At 43.1% G+C, this 12880-nt stretch overlaps 1 protein-coding gene across 8 annotated transcripts in view; it reads left to right on the top strand.

The window, feature by feature from the left end:
- Nucleotides 1–10840, top strand: part of LOC106562167 (transcriptional corepressor CBFA2T3) — a 52927-nt gene extending 42087 nt beyond the window's left edge. For all 8 annotated transcript variants that reach the window (XM_082957746.1, XM_082957749.1, XM_082957748.1 and 5 more), the window contains exons 10-12: nt 529–582; nt 2343–2533; nt 5011–10840. In XM_082957746.1, coding sequence (XP_082813872.1) covers nt 529–582; nt 2343–2533; nt 5011–5361 — 596 coding nt within the window. In that variant the 3' untranslated portion in view covers nt 5362–10840. The remainder of the gene's footprint in view (nt 1–528; nt 583–2342; nt 2534–5010) is intronic.
- The last annotated feature ends 2040 nt before the right edge of the window (nt 10841–12880 follow it).

Here is a 12880-nt window from a genome sequence, read left to right as displayed (position 1 = left end):
TTCAGCTGCAGTGAAAATGTACTAACCAACCTGGCGCTGTCCAGAGCAGCGCATGTAGCAGAGGTGGGACCTGAAGCTTAACTGGGGAGAGGGAGGAGGAGGGATATCCTCTGCTTAGGAGTAGTAAAGCTTAGTTCATTTAATACTGCTTTTCAATGTGACAGCTTTTAACTCATTGTTTTAAGTATACTTGAACCAGCCAGACCAACTGCATCCTAATAACTGTTGGCAATCTGGGACCAAACCCCTTAGTCAGACTAAGGACTGTCACTATCATACGCAGAGCAGACTGATTCAGTTAGATGTAGCAGGGGTGGGTTCGCGTGTTGCAGTGCCTGGGCCTGATATACATGCATATCCCAAGAGGAGTCAGGTATGACGCAGCCTTGGTCCCACTGAGTACCAACACAATTATGCTGCAGTCATATTTAAATTCTGTGGAGGGAAAGATGCTGCTGTCTGTGAGATAATGTGCTGCATTTTCACCAGCAGAAGAACTATTTTAATTTACAGTTGTTTTTCATACAGGTGCTACAAGTATCCCACTCTCCCCAGCACTGAAGCAACTCCAAAACAAGCAGGGTGAGTATGACAGCTCCCATCCCCCCCTAGTGTGTGTGTGTGTGTGTGTGTGTGTGTGTGTGTGTGTGTGTGTGTGTGTGTGTGTGTGTGTGTGTGTGTGTGTGTGTGTGTGTGTGTGTGTGTGTGTGTGTGTGTGTGTGTGTGTGTGCGCGTGTGCGTGCGAGACCCCTCCTATGGTATTCACTACTGCACCACCTCTGTCCTATTACCACTGCTCCCTCAGCGAACAGCATAACTGCAGTCCATCTCTTTAATTAGAAAAAGACACGTATTCTCTGGTGTCGGTAGGGTTGAGAGACTATGCCGCCTTTGGAAAACAAGATCTGAAGTGTGAAAAAGAAAAACCTGCCGGATCCCTCCGGAATTAAAACGTTAATATTGCTGCCCCCGTGTTTTGCATTAAGTGCTAATTGTCCTAGCATCTGCTCTGCAGGCTCCTTGATAAGAATTAATTACATTTGTAAACTAATCTTAGTGATGCATGCATTAAGCCTGATAATTGAGCAGCAGAGGACTGTACCGATAGTTAGGAAAAGGCATGCACGAATAAGAAGGGGGAAAATGTAGAAATGAAATGATGGATGAAGGTAGAGACGGGCAGGGTGAAAAAAGCAAGGGAAGACTTGTGCGGGAGGTGTTGAGAGGATAAACGGAATACAAACTACTTCTCCAGTTTCTGAGCAGAGGAGACAGACTCACACACACAAAGACACGCACGCACACACACACGTCCTCATAGTCAGCACATACACACGGGACTAGCCGCCCAGCCCCTGTGCCCCAGCCCCAGCTCAGCACAGCAGCCCCAGACAGCTGGACCAGAAAGGGAGCGGAGGGAGAAATATGACAGTTATTTATGACTCCTCTCCGTTACACCAACTGACTGGAAGAATCAGGAAGTGAGAATAGACCACGGTATGGCTCTCACCTCCAGTCTGCCCAGAGGAGGCTCACTCACCTGGGGGACCACCTGACTATGTCTGTGTGTAGAACGGAGGGGAATATAGTAATACAACTTCCCTTCCTTTTGGTTGTACAAGACATTTATTTATCCCATATACTGTGCCAGTTGGCAGTTTGATAGGATATTTTTCATGGCCATAAAATATACATTTGGTGGTTGAACATGAGGATTTAATTAGTTGTATTATGCGGGGCAGCTGTTTTCTTTAGATGGAATTGTGCAAGAGCTAAAGCTAAATGAATCTCGGATGTTGTATTTTGTTCTCCTTGTAACATAACGTAAGAAAATAATGAGAGGGATTGTGATTCCTTCCTAACCAGATAACCACTGTCTTCTAATGAGAACCAGCCTCAGCTTCTATTTCCTTCTAAAAACACTGCCTATTCACTCACGGCTAGAGGATAGGACCTCTACCACAGTTAACCCTTGTTAGCAAAGTTATGCATCAATGATATGGAAACCATTTTCACTCCTCAGTCCTTACGTCTGTTTCACTCAGAATTATTTTCAAATCAAAAGCAGAGAGTCACAGAATAATGGGTTAGCTGGCAAGTTTATGAACAAAGTTTGGAGACATCTGCTGTTGTCAGCGCTGGAAATGATTGTTACCAGACGTCTTTTAATTAATTATTAACAGGCTTCTTTTTCTGACAGAATGTTTTAAATCTTGGATGATGTACATCTGTTTGCCGAGATAAAACAAATGGAGAGCTTAGAGTGCCTCAATAAAGGATGACGGAGTAGGAGCGGTCATGGGGACTGACGCCTCTCTCTCGCTCTCTCGCTCTCTCCACAGAGGAGGCAGTGAACGAGGTTAAGAGGCAGGCCATGTCGGAGCTACAGAAGGCTGTGTCGGACGCTGAGAGGAAGGCCCATGAGATGATCTCCGCTGAGAGGTCCAAGATGGAGAGGGCGCTGGCCGAGGCCAGGAAACAGGCCTCTGAGGATGCACTGACCGTCATCAACCAGCAGGAGGACTCCAGCGAAGTGAGCATCACAGCCTTATCACCCTCCCCATGCCCCCACACTATCCTACACTCTTAAGGTTTCCACACACTAAACATGCATAGAGCTGCATGCGTGCGTGCACATTTTGTTTTGAGCAACGTGGACTATTTTGGTAACATGATACCTACCTAACCAAGGTTTTCATGTTGTCTTCTCATTTGTTGTGAAAGCAGAAGAAGAGTGTCTTGTCTTGTCTTCCCTTGCTAGCAAGTCGTTTAAACACTGCAAGCTAGCTAACCTTTTAGCAAAGATTTTTTTTATAACTAAACCAAGATAGACCACAGCCTGTCGTTTCAAATGGAAACAAATGAGTCATAGTGGGTAGAACAAGCATGGAGGTGGGCAGAGCCAAGCACAAGCTAGCGAGATCCTATTGGCGCGTTCTAGCATACAGGTGCATATTTCCGTCAGGGAGCGTCTACTCTGTGAAGTGTGCATGTGCAACAACTCAATTCGCCTTTGCACTCCTTCTAAACAACGCAATTATTTCAAACTTTGGCAAAGGGTAAAGTCTACAAAACTTAGTCCACTCTGTTCGTAACAGATTGTAGTTTTGGGAACAGAAACTGTATTGATATTAAGTGTTTCATCGATGAGAAAATGTGCAGAATGTCTGCCAAAATCCATCTCGTTCCATCTCCTCCCACTGCCGGCCACTGGGCTTCCTCTCAATACCATATTTGGAAGTGAGTGTAAACGCCAAGCGGATGCTTCACGTTTATACATCCAGAAAAATATCTGTCTCATTGTTCAATCTGGGCTTTTAGCTTCCCACATCGCCATGTGAAATAATCAGATTTATAATGAAATTATAAGCCCTGGCCAATATTCTTATACTTGCCTCTGAAACCTACAAAATTATCCCAATTTGATATACCGCTTCAATGTATTCACTCCCATATCAGCTAAAAATAGAATGTCATCATGTTTTGGTCAGAGAGAAAAAGCTCAAATCTCTGTTTTTAACAATAGCCTGGAATCAATAGTTATTACTTCTAAACACAATACATTTTGGTGGGGATTCTAATAAGCCTATAATGTTGTTTGGTTTATTGTTTGAACAGTCGCTGAGATTATACTAACTTATCAATGCTACTTTGATGCATAGCCTATAGATCAAATCAAGGAGCCAAGCAAGCTTCATTGTCTACTGCCCCCATGACTACGCAAGGAATGATACAGCGCGTTACAATTTTCAAGGAGCCACCTCTTTTGAGATGAAAAACGACATTGCTACATTCCGCTACGCCCCTTAGGGTCCGTCTCCGTAGACTATAAATAGCCCTTATGAAAAATGGATGCTATCTAGAACCCTAAAAGGGTTCTTCGGCTGTCCCCATTTTTAGGAACCCTTTTTGGTGCCAGGTAGGACCCTTTTGGTTCCCGATAGAACACAGAGGGTTCTACATGGAACCAAAAAGGGTTCTACCTGGAACCAAAAACGGATCTCTTATGGGGACAGCCGAAGAACCCTTTTGGAACCCTTTTTTCCAAGAGTGTACCCCATACCCCACACCCTGTGCCCTGTAACATACCACAGCACAGCAGCAGGCATAGAGAGATACACTCCTCACCCTACTGTCAGTAAACACAGGCACACACTGCTGCACTGCATCACAAAGCACACTGTCACATTCCAAACCTCAAACTCACAATCAATCGTGTCACCTCAACCCACCAACCCACCCGTTTTACATAACAAACTGTCACACAGCTAACTCACTTATTTTAGACCGCACAGTAACACTTCCTCAAAATAGTCCTGTCACACACACCTTCACATGACTTACTGTCACACACACTTCATAACATGCCCCCCCCCCATCAACATTCGCTTCTCAGTAACAGCTCATTCACCAGTTCTCTACAAGCCAGAGTCCTCAATGCAATGTGTGTGTGTGTGTGTGTGTATTCGGCCACCCAGACAGATTCTGCACAGATCAACAGATTTTCATGGTGCTTAGAGCAGTGTTTAACCTATCAATTCTCTATCAAAATCCCATATTCTGCACAGAATGTGTATATCTTAAACAGGACACTGTCTGGTTGTGGTGTTAATGAGAGCCACAGCTGGCGGCACCTGGTCAGTGTCAACACCTTGTTTTCATTTCATTATTAAAGAGTGACTCCAGCCGCTTGTCTGAATAACAGCAGCCACAAGCGGATGGTTGGAGCAACAGTGTCAGTGCCAGGACAGGCCAGGAAAGGCAGGACAGGACAGGACAGGACAGGCCAGGACAAGACAGGACAGGACAGTCCACATAGTGGTTTGGGGTATTTGTAGCCCCAGACAATAAATGTGGGAATATGTTGCCCAGAACATGAAATAACTCACCTGTTGATAGCATGACAGTATTTGAAAAGTGTTAACAATGATATTTGTATAATAATATAACAGGTTGACGACCAGAGATTTATTTTATCAACTCTATGCCTTCTTCCCACTGTCTCTCCAGAGCTGCTGGAACTGTGGACGCAAGGCCAGTGAGACGTGCAGCGGCTGCAACACAGCGCGCTACTGCGGCTCCTTCTGCCAGCACAAAGACTGGGAGAAGCACCACCACGTCTGTGGCCAGGGTCTGCAGGGCCTCCCCGGGGGCAGCAGTGTTCCTCTGGGCACCCCCTCCTCCAGCGCACCCCCTACACACTCAGAGAGCACCCCCCCTGGTCCACTCTCCCTGCCCGGCCAGACCAGCGGTGGTGGGGGAGGCAGTCTCTCCGGGAGTCCTAAGGAGGCTAGCTCCAGCAGTGCCTCACGCTCCACCACCCCAGCGACCCCTGCACTGCTGGACGCCACCTCTCGCTGACCCCGCCCTGCCACGCCCAGTCACTCCCACTGACGCTACAGTACAGCTGCCATCCATCCTAAACAAACAGAGGAATCTCCATCGATCGCACTGCACCCTTTCCTTCTTCTGTACTGCATCTGTAGTGGTCCTACCGTGAATACTGCACCGTCGACTACTTCTTAGCTACCTGAAGGCCTTGTTTTCTCAACTCCTCAACCTCCCCCCCAAAAAACGTTCTGACTGTCTCTCAGCCGCACAGGCTTTCTCTCTGTCAAACTCGAAACTAGTCAAGGGGTCCACTGTTGTGTTTAGCATGGCTAGGGCTTAATTTACTGAATGCTCAAAATAAACCAATGCAGAGGCAGAACTTCCTCTCTTAAAGTCATATGACAAAAAAAACACCATACTTGGTTATTGAACTCTGATAATGTCGTGTGAAGATAAGCTTTGTTATACGCCAGACCAACACGTGGCCTCAGTAACATAAGCCCAGTCAACGCCTGTGTATGTCGGGGGCTTGCATTGCATGAGACTCGTTATGGTACCACACGTATTGTGAAGAAGAGATATCTAAATTTAGCAGTTGGAGAGGATTTCCCTTTAACGCAGCAGGAGTGGGATGACTCTTAACCCCCAGCATGTGCACTAACAGCCCAGGCCTCTGAGAGATGGATAGATAGATGTGTCTATAGAGCAGGCTCCTCTGTGTACTGGGCCATGGACATGTTCTGACTGAGGTCCCCTACCTAAGAAGCCAGACACCAGTCAGGAAACCCCTCTTCTGATGGAGGAGAGAGGATAAGATACCCTCATGGTGCGATTTATTCCTCAGAAACTCTTCCATAATACGGCTAATTATTTATCCGATGATTCATTTTTGGGCTTTAAGGAAGACAAAGAAAAGTCCAAATATTCTAAACAAATAATAGTGATTAAAAAAAGTTAACTACCTTGCTAGCGAGCCAAGAAAATGACACCGGACTCACCTCTCTGTACCGATGTGAACCCAAATGAATTCAAAGAGGAAGGGAAAAACATGATCCAAACCTTTTTATTACACTGCCAAAGTTACTAAGAGACAAGGAGAAGCACTCATCTTGTAACCAAACGCTAGCAACTTCACCTCCTCAGCAGCAAAGCCCTGGGAGATAAAGGCTGTAGAGCAACAACTCTATCTTGAGTGCACTGTAGCTGGCCTCTGTCAGCCTGAAAATACCCACAGTGATCCACAGAGAGAGAAATCCAGAGCAAACATTTGAAACGCCTGCCACAAAAGACAATTGAAATGGAAGGACGAACCACTGAATAAGACAGTGATTTATGTGAATGGCAACGGAATGGACAAAGAAGCAGCTACTCAAAAAGAAGATGAAAGGCATTGGAACTGCCAAAAACAACCTAAAAAAACTGATGACCTGTCCAAGCAAACATTGTACAGTATGGATAAGACTTTTGTTCCTAATTATGTTTTTTAGCTCTATCAAGAGGATACATTTCAGTGAGTCGTACATTTTCACCCTCCTTTTCCAAAGCATGACAAACAGACTAACGAGCCTCATAAGCGGTGTAGACTCAGTTCTCTTCTCTCTCTCTTTCTACCTCCCCCCCACTTTCCTGTATGTTCCTCCCTAAAACTCTCTCGTCCCTCAGTCAACCCTACCCCCTTTTGGACATAACCTCTGAGCAGATATCTGGGAAGGGATAAAACCTGCTTGTAGATATTCCTTTCTTTGTTTCTCGCTAAAAAAAAATTGTCTCCGTCTCTGGTGTCCACCTGTGCTGCCCTTGTGCGTTTTCAGAAAGAGGGACTTGTCTTCTTTTTAAGTTTGGGCTGAACATTGAAGCAGGCGCAAAGACACTCTAGGAGAGAGAACCCCATGTTGTTCTTATTGTTCAATTTGTTGTATCTTTATCAATGAAAAGAAAATCCTCTTGTAGAATATTTTATATTGCTCGCATTGTAAGACAGTGAGAGGACGGAGGTGCAATATGAAGAGAATTCAGCTACTGAATGAAACCTCAGCAACTACCCATAGGGGTCATATAATATAGATACATATAAATATATTTAAAATAACATCAGTAACTTAATGTGAATGTACATAGTATTTAAAGAGGTCCAAAAATGTGTTTGCCAAATAACAGAAACCTTTAAAGTAATGTACAATGTCCAGAATATGATTTCTTTCCAGTTCATTTTTTAATCAAAGGAATTTTCATTTCTCATAAATCCTTCTTTTCTACCAGATTAGCAAAGTCTGCTGAGTGGGTAATCTCAAAAAGATGTTATGAGGAGGGATGTTGGCAGCGATAGTGGTTTTCTTCTGGAGTCACAGTTCTTATAGTTCCCCCTGTAATTGATGGCAGCATACACCACTGACTCCCTTCAGGAGGAGCCAGCTATAGCTCTCATGACAGGCCCAAGAGGATGGTTTTAAAGAGGAGAAAGAGAGGCTTATCACACATTGATTCTAAAAGCGTCCTAGCATGAGGCTAAATTACTCCACTACTCTGGATATTGGATTTAAAACGCAAGAACTTGTGCCCAAAAAGTTATCTGTGAAACATTGCCATCCATTGGGCTGAAGTGCCACTGCAGTGGGCCACCTTTTCCATTAAAAACCCTGTGGGCTGCCCCCAAAACAAAACCAACACACTGGTCTGGAAGTCTGAAGCTTAACCTACCATGATACTGCCCAATCCTTTCACTGGTTCTTTTTTCTTACCCTGTCCATAGATTCATTTGTGAAGATGCAGTCTCAGTCATTTATCCTCATGTAGGGTTAGGATCCTAGCAAGGCAAGAAGTACTCAGAACCTGGGAGAGTTGGAACAGATGTCTTCACAATCACAGACTAACAAGGAGGAATGACATCTCATACAGTAATGTCATCACAAGCTATAATTGAAGTTAAAGCATCATTAAGTTATAATTACACGCTCAAATGGCTTTCAAACATAGCATTAAATAAGGACTGTACCTGCCATGTTCATATGAATGATATAATAATCCCGAACCAATTGGCCACATAACTCTAAAATGGACCAAACTTGAAGGAGCTTTTGTGTTGTTTTATCTTGTACTGTTAAAAGTATGGTCTGCCAGGCTCTTTCGCATTTAAAACCTATAGAGTGACATATTGACGCAGAAACGATTAGACGTCTATTAGCATTGGCAGTGTGTTTAATTTATCACATATGTACATGATCTATTTTCCTATATGTCAGTATCAAAAAGTAATATATAAATCGTTCAAATGTGATAAGCTGCGAGGTACCCTGCATCTGCGTGTATATGTGTGTCATATGTTATTACCGATGTATTGAAATGACTTCAGCCCGTTTGTGTTTCTAAACTTCTTCAGCCCTCTGCTCTTTAACCCCTACCTGGACATCCCTCCTGTCTCCTGACCCACCACAAGCTACCTCCTGTGACGCTGCAGCACATGACTGGGAGAGGTCACTGAGCTTTGGGAGCAGGGCTGCTAGCAGACATGCAAACTCACACAAACATCAGAGCAAATAGGAAACAAACCGAAAGATCTAATACTGATAACTTTACAATGTGTGTATTTTCGCAGCTCAACTCTGTCAGTCAGAAATAGGGATCAAATGAGGAACACTCAGATGATTTGGATTCTAGACTCTCTACGTACACTACACTGTCCAGGGTTCGGTATACAGTAATTCCTTCCATACCCAAGCTGAACGTTAAACCATTACATGCCATTTGTAGTCCAAAACAAATAAAAGCACAGACCAAAGTATTTCTGCACGGTGGTAGATTTTGAAATTGTGTCGAGTAAGACCAGAAATAAGGAGGCTTGAGGCCAACTATACCTGTTAACCAAAGTGTCTGAAATAAACACATGCTCAAAGCACAAGACAAAAACAAACAACCAACGCATCTGTGAAGGTGGAGATTTGTAGATTATTTATTCAAGCAATCAAAGCGCTTGTTTCTACATATCTAATGCCTCAGATAAGACTACAGAAACATCTCCGGAATGCGTAATGACTGCTTTGAGTTTTCTTCCTAAGCCTTGCTTACAGATGGAATAAATGCATGGTGTGTGTGTGTGTGTGTACTTGTTTTTCTCTTTTCACAGTTTCTCTGTACAAACTACTTGAACCTTCAGAGCTTTAATGAAACATCTCAGTCAGAATAATGGCAGAGAATTCTAAAGATGTAGCAGTGCACTGAGAGGGAAAGACAGAGTGAACTCACCCACCATATTATCCACGACATTACTGTAGGTTTTGATGACATTTCAATACACATTATCCTTTAATGCTCTCTGTGTGCTTTGCTTGTCTGCGAATCAACCCTGAAACACAATAACTCTTTAATTTGTCACAACTTGTGGCAAATACTATTTTTATTGACCAAAAAAAAATTGTGTTTGTAATATCAATCACACCATCTCTCTCTTTCTCTGCTGTCCCTTCTTTTAGCCCATCATTGGGGCACATGTTCTTTGGGCAGGTCTGTACAGGGGTTGATGCTGTTGGACATTTGGCTATGTAAGTTGTCACTGAAAGGACAGCTGAAGTATAGTTAGCATGCTGAGCTCCTGTTCTGTGTGAGCCACTGGAGAGAAGGTTGAACTAATTCTCTTTTTTATGACCAGACAAGAGCAACAAGGTTCCTAAAGTGGTATGGGCTCTGAGGAAAGGATTCACATTCTGGACATGGAATAATGGAAGACCAACTGTTTGTGGAGTGTTCTATTTCATTCATGTCCTGTGATGTCATAATGGGGTAATAGGAGGACTGTTCCTGCCTCTGATGTGAAATCTACAACGCCTGGAGGTCTCCACCTCTTATATATAGATAAAGACTGTCATTTATTCACACATACAGACCACTTTATTATTTCTAGGTTTTTAATACGGCATACATGAAGAGGGCAAATTCTGTGTTTTCGATGGCAAATACTAGCATGTTGGCATCAGCCTCTCCCTAACCATTTACCACCAATCTATCAATGGAGTTTCCTGGCTCATCTGATTTCAGTGATTGATTGCCCTGTGAAGCCCGCACTGATACAAAGCTGAGATGGCAAAAGTTGATACAGCTCTTGGTCTCCCCAAGTCATGGTAGGGATGAAAGTGGGGTTTTTTTTTTTTTTTTTACATTATTATTTCAAGACAAACAAAGACTTGGTTTTATATGTGTAGGGAAGCGTTATATACTGTATTGTGCAATACATTATTACAGAAAAAAAAAAGTTTCTGTTCGAAAGGTTGGCGCTTTGAAGAAAAAATTATTTTCCTCTTTAAGAGTCCTATTACCATTCTTTAGATGAAGTGAACTGTGCCAGAATAATTTAATTCTGATTTTTATTTATTTATTGCATGCTTTCCTTCCCTTTTTGCTATTCCCCTTCTTTAACTGTGCGCTATGTTGGATGTGTGAAGCTGTAAACATTCTAATTCAGGTTATCGTCTGTGTTGAGCTATGTAACTGCGTAATTAAAAATGAAATGAAATATCAATCATGTTTCCTGATTTTCTGAATCAAAAATCCTTATTTCAACATCATAATGAAATAGTGCTGCACAGGTAAGTTGGAAAATCATATTTTGGTGCAGTGGTATTCAAAGTCGGCGTCTTGACCGGGAACTGCAGTTGGGTCAACGAAATGTAAATACACTGAACAAAAATATGTGTTTTATGAGCTGAAATAAAAGATCCCAAAAATGTTCCTTATAAGCTTATTTCTCTCAAATTTTGTGCAATTTTATTTACATCCCTGTTAGTGAGCATTTCTCCTTTGCCAAGATAATCCATCCACCTGACAGGTGGTTATATCAAGAAGCTGATTAAACAGCACGATCATTACACAGGTGCACCTTGTGCTGGGGACAATAAAAGGCCACTCTAAAATGTGCAGTTCTGTCACACAAATCAATGCCATAGATGTCTCAAGTTTGCAATTGTGCAGTTGGCATGCTGAATGCAGGAATGTCCACCAGAGCTGTTGCCAAAGAATTTATGTTCATTTCTCTACCATAAGCCGTCTCCAATGTTGTTTTAGAGAATTTGGCGGTAAGTCCAACCGGCCTCACAACCGCAGCCCAGGACCTCTACATCCGGCTTCTTCACCTGTGGGATTGTCTGAGACCAGCCACCTGGGCAGCTGATGAAACTGTGGGTTTGCACAACCAAAGTTTTCTGGATAAACTGTCAGAAACCGTCTCAAGGAATCTCATCTGTGTGCTTGTCGTCCTCACCAGGGTCTTGACCTGAATGGAGTTCAGCGTCGTAACCGGCTTCAGTGGGAAAATGCTAACCTTCGATGGCCACTGGCATGCTGGAGAAGTGTGCTCTTCACGGATTAATCACGGTTTCAACTGTACCGGGAACATGACAGACAGCGAGTATGGCGTTGTGCGGCCGAGCGGTTTGCTGATGTCAACGTTGTGAACAGAGTGCCTTATGGTGGCGGTGGGGTTATGTTATGGGTAGGCATAAGCTACGGACAACGAACACAATTGCATTTTATCATGATACCGTGATGAGATCCTGAGGCCCATTGCCGTGCCATTCATCCGCTGCCATCACCTCGTGTTTCAGCATGATAATACACGGCCCCAGGTTGCAAGGATCTGTACACAATTCCTGGAAGCTGAAAATGTCCCAGTTCCTCCATGGCCTGCATACTCACTAGACATGTCACCCATTGAGCATGTTTGGGATGCTCTGGATCAACGTGTATGACAGCGTGTTCAAGTTCCCGCCAATATCCAGAAACTATGCACAGCTATTGAAGTGGAGTGGGACAACATTCCACAGGCCACAATCAACTGCCTGATCAACTCTACGCAAAGGAGATGTGTCGTGCTGCATGAGGCAAATGGTGGTCACACCAGATACTGACTGGGTTTCTGATCCACACCCCTACTTTTTGTTGTTGTTGGTATCTGTGATGCATATCTGTATTTCCAGTCATGTGAGATCCATAGATTAGGGTGTAATGAATATTTTTGAAATTGTTGTATGTTGCATTTATATTTGTGTTCTGTGTACATATATAACATTTAAGAGTACAGATTATTGTATGGGACAATAAGCCTATACAAACGTTATTGAGAAAGATAATTTAATTTAAAAAAAAAAAATTGTAAGTGTATTTATTGGTTTCTTTTCGTTTTGATAAGAAATGAAAATGCTATTAATTTGTTGATGTAAAAATCGAAATGTACGCAATTTTATGTTGTGTCATTATTATATTTGGGGTGGGTGGGGTCGCGAGAAATTATTGGGGGAAAAATGGGGTCTCAGTTGAGTTTGAATGCCACTATAATCTGATGGACCTTAAAAGGGCATTTGTAAAGGTAACGGTGTATGTACCAGCAGAATCATTAAAGTACACAAGTGACTGAGTCCAATAGGATTAGGCTACTTCGGACACAAATGTTAGGTTAACATTAAGGTAAATCATAGACAAAGACCACAACAGGCTTTTTACTGTTATTTTCATTATATTTCACATAGCCCATAGAGGGGGATTATTCACAGCGTGTTCCAGCATG

The sequence above is a fragment of the Salmo salar genome, chromosome 11, assembly GCF_965601325.2.
Source record: "Salmo salar chromosome 11, fSalSal1, whole genome shotgun sequence".
Lineage (NCBI taxonomy): Eukaryota > Metazoa > Chordata > Actinopteri > Salmoniformes > Salmonidae > Salmo > Salmo salar.
This window is presented reverse-complemented; position numbering and strand designations above follow the sequence as displayed.